Source organism: Micropterus dolomieu, unplaced genomic scaffold (assembly GCF_021292245.1).
Source record: "Micropterus dolomieu isolate WLL.071019.BEF.003 ecotype Adirondacks unplaced genomic scaffold, ASM2129224v1 contig_9172, whole genome shotgun sequence".
Taxonomy (NCBI): Eukaryota; Metazoa; Chordata; class Actinopteri; order Centrarchiformes; family Centrarchidae; genus Micropterus; species Micropterus dolomieu.
Genome location: NW_025738158.1, coordinates 1 through 7,723, shown reverse-complemented (window position 1 = coordinate 7,723; position 7,723 = coordinate 1). Strand labels below are relative to the sequence as shown.

The following is a 7,723-nucleotide window of genomic DNA, read 5'->3' as shown; positions in this document are numbered from 1 at the left end:
TCATGGCTACAAGTACAAGGTGAGATGAGGAATCTCCTACTGGAAGCATCTCTTCAGGCGTTGCCTGGACCGAGGACATCAGTGACTAAGCTGCATGTATATTCTACAGGACGTTACTTTGAAGGGCTTCTCTGGCACTTTTGAGGTCATTGTGTGGGATCGTGAAGCATCTGAGGTCCAGACTTCAGCTGTCATGACTTGCCTCTTCTCTGCTCCTGAACTCATTAGTAAGAACATCCTTACTGTAAGAGCCGGTGGGTCTTAGTTGACACGTGCACTAAAACAAATCTCTGTGTAGTGTGTTCGACTGATGGGAGGATGACCGTGGTGGCTGACTTGTCTCTGGCCGTCCCAAGCGGAGGAGTTCCTGCCAGAACCAACCTCCTAGATAAACACTGTGGCCCCAGAGAGGCAGATGACACCAGGGCTCTCTTCTCTTTTCCGGTCAACAGCTGTGGATCCATAGTCAAGGTAGTACCACTGTTCTTCTCTTCAGTACTGTAAAGGGTCACTTCATGTACTTTAATTACAGTTACAGCTGTATTTGTGTGTAATTTTTATTTCTCCAGCTTGGCATGGAAACTGTGACCTATGAAAACCAAATTTTCTTCAGCAAGACGTTGCATGCTGTGAAACATCAAGCAGACTTGGGCAATGAGATTGACAGGTATATCTTCAACCCCATGTCCATTAGGTTATGTAGCCTTACTCTAGTCATACTGCAGACTTTTAAATTTTTTACCATCTCTTCTTGCAGGGTGACTGTGCAGTGCACATATGCACTGGACACACTATATCTCCTCTTCTCAGTGTACAGATTTGAGTCAAACAAAGATGGTGTTGGTCGCATTGTGCATTCTGCACACTCCAGAGGAGGTAGGTGGGCCAACGACATCACTCATGTCCGACCACAGGGCTGTGCAATATGACTCAAATCCCACTGTAGGTCATGTACATTAGGATATATTACCAGTGTAACACTTGTGGGATTCTTTTTTTTGGGGGGGTGCAACATGGTTAAGTTGGAGACTCGATAGATTACCCCAAAATCTTTTTTTTTCCCAAACTATGTATCATATTGTACAGCCCTATTTGACAAACCCTTTGGTCTTGTAGTTCAACAGAATCCCCTCATCTACCCATCTGCTGAGCCTCAAACACCAGTGCCTACAACCAGAAGACGAGTCTCAATAAGACCTGGTTACCGCCCCCCTGCTCATTACATCAAAGTACCCAGATATCTAAACCGTCTGTCAAAGAAAGGTTGGCTGCTATTTCAAATTTGGTAAGGTGTTACTAAGAGGGTGTTTGTTTTGATGATCTTAAATTCTCTCTACAGGCACTAGATCATCAGGAAAGTGAATCAACAGTTTGGCTTGTAATTGTGTAATTTTTAAATAAAGCTTAATAAATTTGTCTTAAATACTTGACTTGTCATTAAGACTAACACTACATGAAAATGACAAGGTTGAGCGGTCATCTAACCTGCACTGCAGGTTAACTGTACAGGAGTGAGTTTCCAACTTCCAAGGAGCTCTGTATATAGAAAGGCACAGCACCTCTTGGTTTCCAGACTCCTAGTTGAGCTAAATTCTTTCTACAGTGCTCAAAAATAAAGGAACACTAAAATAACACCCTAGATCTGAATGAAATCTCATGTAATACACTCTTTACATAGTTGAATGTGCTGACAAATCACACGATCAATGGAAATCAAATTTATCAACCCATGGAGGTCTGGATTTGGAGTCACACTCAAAATCAAAGGGGAAAACCACACTACAGGCCAATCCAACTTTGATGTAATGTCCTTAAAACAAGTCAAAATGAGGCTCAGGTGTGTGTATGACCTCCCTACAATGCCTGGGCATGCTCCTGATGAGGTGGCGGATGGTCTCCTGAGGGATCTCCTCCCAGACCTGGACTAAAGCATCCGCCAACTCCTGGACAGTCTGTGGCTCAACGTGGCGTTGGTGGATGGAGCGAGACATGATGTGCTCAGTTGGATTCATGTCTGGGGAACGGGTAGGCCAGTCCATAGCATCAAAGCCTTCCTCTTGCAGGAACTGCTGACACACTCAGCCATATGAGGTCTAGCATTGTCTTGCATTAGGAGGAACCCAGGGCCAACCGTACCAGCATATGGTCTCACAAAGGGTCTGAGGATCTCATCTCCGTTCCTAATGGCAGTCAGGCTACCTCTGGCGAGCACGTGGAGGGCTGTGCAGCCCCCCAAAGAAATGCCACCCCACACCATTACTGACCCACCGCCAAACCGGTCATGCTGAAAGATGTTGCAGGCAGCAGAACGTTCTCCACGGCATCTCCAGACTCTGTCACATGTCGTCAGTGTAAACCTGCTTTCATCTGTGAAGAGTGGCAAATTTTCCAATCTTGGTGTTCTCTGGCAAATGCCAAACGTCCTGCACGTGTTGGGCTGTAAGCACAACCCCCACCTGTGGACGTCGGGCCCTCATACCACCCTCATGGAGTCTGTTTCTGAGCGTTTGAGCAGACACATGCACATTTGTGGCCTGCTGGAGGTCATTTTGCAGGGCTCTGGCAGTGCTCCTCCTTGCACAAAAGTGGAGGTAGTGGTCCTGCTGCTGGGTTGTTGCCCTCCTCCTCCACGTCTCCTGACGTACTGGCCTGTCTCCTGGTAGCACCTCCATGCTCTGGACAGTACGCTGACAGACACAGCAAACCTTCTTGCCACAGCTCGCACTGATGTGCCATCATGGATGAGCTGCACTACCTGAGCCACTTGTGTGGGTTGTAGACTCCATCTCATGCTACCACTAGAGTGAAAGCACCGCCAGCATTCAAAAGTGACCGAAGCATAGGAACTGAGAAGTGGTCTGCGGTCACCACCTGCAGAACCACTCCTTTATTGGGGGTGTCTTGCTAATTGCCTATAATTTCCACCTGTTTATTCCATTTGCACAACAGCATGTGAAATTGATGGACAGTTTGGTTTCACAGGAGTGTGATTGACTTGGAGTTACATTGTGTTGTTTAAGTGTTCCCTTTTTTTTTTTTTTTTTTTTTTTTTTTTTTTTGAGCAGTGTATTTTGAGACTGAACCGTGAAACCTTTTTAGTGGAAACTTTGCCAAATAAGTACATCAGTATCTTATGTATTGTGGCCCCTTGCTGTTCAACAGGGAGTACATTGAAAGCATAGTACAGCCTGCTACTGATGCCTGTTTCTGTGTAGGGCTGCCTGTACATCTCAGCCAGAAACGGCTCAGCCCCCAACTGTACCCAAATAAGTTTGGAATAGTGACAATGGCTTTGACTTATAGCGTCACAATATCTAAATATTGAGTTGCGTAGGTATAAGAATTAGGGGTGGGAATCACCAGAGGCCCCATGATACGATATTATCACAATATTTATGTTGCAATTCAATTTTAAATATTGCAATTTATTACCTTTTTTCCAACTTCCAATTAGGTCCCTAAAGTCAAACTTTGTCAACATCTGTTTATCTAAAAAGATACATTTCGGTTATCACTTTCAGTACTCTATATAGTCCTGTTAAGCTTTCTAGTGGACTAAAGCAATAGACTTTATTATTCTAGTACCAAAAAGTTAAGTCCCACCTGCAATTTCTATAATATCGATACTTGGCATCCATTTAGCAATACAGTATTGCCATGGAAAATATCACGATACTATACTGAATCAATTTTTTTCCCCCCACCCCTAATAAGAATTACTCCTTCTGCATAACAAACCATATTTAATGGCTGCATTAATCATTGCCATAAACGGTGCACAAGTACTATGTAATTTCAACTCACTTGTGTAAATTATGGGGAATGTTAGCAAATAAACAAGGTAGCACTGGTTTTACTTTCTCTGGACTGAGAAGTCTGAAAGTGGAACATAGTTATGTTGCCATATTTGATTAGGCTCTCCACAATCTCATTACACTTAACTGTGCCCGGCTTGGCCGCCTATGATCCTGGGTTTGACACACTATGACCAGCTGTCCTTTAACAGCACTGCAACAACCCGCTCCTGATTAATTCACAATATCAGGACACGTGCATTCCACACACAGCGTGTGGTACAGGTTCATCTCGCGTCTAGACTACTGCAACACTGCTGTCTGCAAGTGCCATCTGACCTCTGCAGCTTTAACCTACCCAAGTTCTCCCAAACTACACCGCTCTTCTGTAAGGCTACTGGTGACTGCTTGTATCAATTCAGGTACTTGCCTACACTGAGGACAATCAAACTATACACCTTTCTAAATGTAGTACTTGAAGCGGCTCTGAAGTTGATGTCTGTAAATCAGCATTATTACATGTATTTTCATACATGTAATATTAATGCTGATTAAAATTACAATTTGATAGAAGCCTAGATTTCCCATCTTTTACTGAGCAAAAGTTTTGTGAGAAAAGAATTAAAAGCCTGTCCCATATTGGATATTTGTCCCAAATATAGGCAGGGGGAGTTCAGTGATTAAAGTAAATGAAAGCCCGAGCTATTTAAGTTTTATTGTACTATTCTTCTTCCCAAGAAGGGCAATTCCTTTTAAGTCCTTTCCGGTAGTCGAAATTGTAAGTGTCCACCCATAGCTCTGTTAAACTTCTCATTTTTGTCCAATTTTAAGCAACAATTCTATGGTCATTCTGTGGCAGTGGTTCTCAAAGTGGGATCCAGGACCCCCAGGAGTCCTTGAGGGGGTCCCCAGCATTCAGGGAAATACAGTTACAGAATGACTATTTTGGTCATTGGTTTCATACACTGTAATAAAACATCTAAAAGTAAAACTCCTCACCACGTCCCAAGCAAAACACCTTGCAGTTCTGGGCTCCTCTAATAAGTATGCATTACATTTATATAGTGCTTTATCATAGATACTCAAAGCCCTTCAGAGTGAAGTCGGGTGACTCATCTCAACCACCACCAATGTGTAGCGCCCACCTGGGTGATCGACGGCAGCCATTTTGAGCCAGAACACTCACCACACATCAGCTTGAGGTGGAGAGGGAGGGAAACATTGAGCCAATTACACTGGGGGATGATTAGATGTCCAGACGGAGAAAGGCAGGCTGGGAATTTTGACAAATTTTGATGACACCCAGGAACCCCCTACTCTTTGCGACAAGTGCCACAGTGAGTCATGACCTCGGGGGATACTGTGCTTTAGCAGATGCCGTCCTCTGCTTAGCTTCAGTCATTCAGCAGAAGCAGCAGCATGTTATGGCTGCTGGCAAATGACAAAACAATGACTCCACCCTTCCATGGTTCAGCTCTATCATCATATGAGCTTCAGAGCCTGAGGATCAGCTCAGCCTAAAGGCCCATGACTCCTCATGGGAGCAAAGGCAAAAGAAACTGCCATTTCTACTCCCTGCCACGGTCCAGCGGAGCCAAGGCCGCTTGTCGATGAGGGTAAACTGAAGGCTCTTGTTAGTTTGACTCCACATCAGCCAGAACACTGGACTGTGGCCTGCAAGGAAAATCACAGTGCAAAGGGCCTGTATACTCCTCCAGCCCAGGACCTACTGCTGGCCAATGGGTTCGATGTCCTGGATACGCAGGACTTTCACTGGAGGGACGCTCCCATCCTCCAGTAGTGAAGTCCTCCTCACCACAGGTTGCTGAAACAGGTTGTGATCTGGAGAAGCTCTGATAGTCTTACTTGTCCAGGGACAGCAAGGAACCCTTCTGCTAGGAAGGGGGCCACCCCCTCGTTGTCAAAGTTATTTCTTGTAGTGAGCTGACACAGAACACCACAGACGGTGAGGTAAAAGCAAAAGATCTTTATTCAGAAAACTGTGCACAGATTAGTAGCAGGCGAGAGTTGGTGTGAACAAAGGGGAGTGAGATGAAGGTTCTTCCTCCTGATCATCATCATCATCATCCTGTGCCAGATGTGTGTGGGGCTCTTTGACCAATCTTTCAGTTCACCAACCTCTAATTAGTGTAATTTTAAGCAGGGTGTCTAAGCCGGACTCGAGTCCCCGTCTCTGGACGCTTCCGCCACACATTTGAATTATGGTCAACTCTTAGTGGCTGGGGAATTAGTTGGAATTTGTGCATTTGCAAAGAGATGTCTGGTGTATTGATCTATAAGTTTGGATAATGTAACATTAGAAGTTAGTGTGGGGTAACAATCCAGCTATTGCTTCTGTCCGGCAATAAGCAAATTGGTCATTATCAGCTGAACTTTCATTTCCACACCACTTTCACAGTGGTGTGGGATCAATTTCCCAATTACAGTCTCCATATTTTTAAGACACCATTTTATTGAGATTTACACTTAATACACAAATGTCCTTTATGATATGGAAATATTCCTTTTGGCTTGGATCCTCTAGCTCCTGTGAAGAGAAATTATATTTAGGAACAGACTTCTTACTGTCAAGTTTGACCAGGGTTTTAAGTACCGACCTTTCTTGTAACGATTCTTTAGAAAGCTGGATACTCTGATGTGCTTAGCAGGTGGGCGGTAACCACGTCTTATTGAGACTCGTTTTCTGGAAATGGGCACTGGCTTTTGAGGCACAGTAGAAGGCTGGATGTCGGGACTCCGTAGACCTAGAATAGAAGACCAAACGGATTGTCAAACATGATATATTGAGTGATGTGGTTTATGTAGTTTGCCCACCTACCTCCACTGGAGTGCACAATGTGACCTACACCAGCTTCTTCAGATTGAAACCTGTATACTGTGCTGCTCAGTCCGTCCAGCGCATATGTACACTGCACCCTCACCCTGCAAGACAAAACGATGAAATAGTCTGCAGCATGACTAGAGTAAGGCTACATAACCTAATGGACATGGGGATGAAGATATACCTGTCAATCTCATTGCCCAAGTCTGCTTGATGTTTCACAGCATGCAACGTCTTGCTGAAGAAAATTTGGTTTTCATAGGTCACAGTTTCCATGCCATGCTGGAGAAATAAAAATTACACACAAACACAGCTGTAACCGTAATTAAAGTACATGAAGTGACCCTTTACAGTACTGAAGAGAAGAACAGTGGTACTACCTTGACTATGGATCCACAGCTGTTGACCGGAAAAGAGAAGAGAGCCCTGGTGTCATCTGCCTCTCTGGGGCCACAGTGTTTATCTAGGAGGTTGGTTCTGGCAGGAACTCCTCCGCTTGGGACGGCCAGAGACAAGTCAGCCACCACGGTCATCCTCCCATCAGTCGAACACACTACACAGAGATTTGTTTTAGTGCACGTGTCAACTAAGACCCACCGGCTCTTACAGTAAGGATGTTCTTACTAATGAGTTCAGGAGCAGAGAAGAGGCAAGTCATGACAGCTGAAGTCTGGACCTCAGATGCTTCACGATCCCACACAATGACCTCAAAAGTGCCAGAGAAGCCCTTCAAAGTAACGTCCTGTAGAATATACATGCAGCTTAGTCACTGATGTCCTCGGTCCAGGCAACGCCTGAAGAGATGCTTCCAGTAGGAGATTCCTCATCTCACCTTGTACTTGTAGCCATGAGTGAAGAGCGGCACATTGAGCAGCAGACTCCGGCTATCATTGCTCATGATGTAGCCGTGCTGGGCTGCCAGCTCCGACGTCAGCGGGTCAGAGCCGACACGGAGCTCCCACAGGTAGCCAAATGGCCGGTGGTCCAGTTTGAAGCTGATCCCAGACTCGGAACAGGCGGCATCCAAGGATGGAGGATCTGTCAAATACAAGACCGTGGATACTCTGCTCACTGCTAATACAAACAG

The 7,723-nt window shown here is 45.1% G+C and overlaps 2 protein-coding genes across 2 annotated transcripts; one reads left to right on the top strand and one right to left on the bottom strand.

Moving 5' to 3' along the window:
• Positions 1-6: 6 nt before the first annotated feature.
• On the top strand, positions 7-1,423 carry LOC123965310 (zona pellucida sperm-binding protein 4-like). The gene is made up of 7 exons (XM_046041867.1): positions 7-19; positions 110-227; positions 299-471; positions 570-667; positions 758-876; positions 1,117-1,263; positions 1,340-1,423. Exons 2-7 carry the CDS (start codon positions 194-196, stop codon positions 1,360-1,362), a joined length of 594 nt encoding a protein of 197 aa, XP_045897823.1. The 5' UTR covers positions 7-19; positions 110-193; the 3' UTR covers positions 1,363-1,423.
• A 4,343-nt stretch (positions 1,424-5,766) lies between these two features.
• On the bottom strand, positions 5,767-7,699 carry LOC123965309. Its single transcript, XM_046041866.1, has 7 exons — positions 7,469-7,699; positions 7,261-7,378; positions 7,017-7,189; positions 6,821-6,918; positions 6,634-6,737; positions 6,413-6,559; positions 5,767-6,342 (listed from the first exon to the last, which is right to left on the bottom strand). Exons 1-7 carry the CDS (start codon positions 7,532-7,534, stop codon positions 6,266-6,268), a joined length of 783 nt encoding a protein of 260 aa, XP_045897822.1. The 5' UTR covers positions 7,535-7,699; the 3' UTR covers positions 5,767-6,265.
• Between the last annotated feature and the right edge of the window lie 24 nt (positions 7,700-7,723).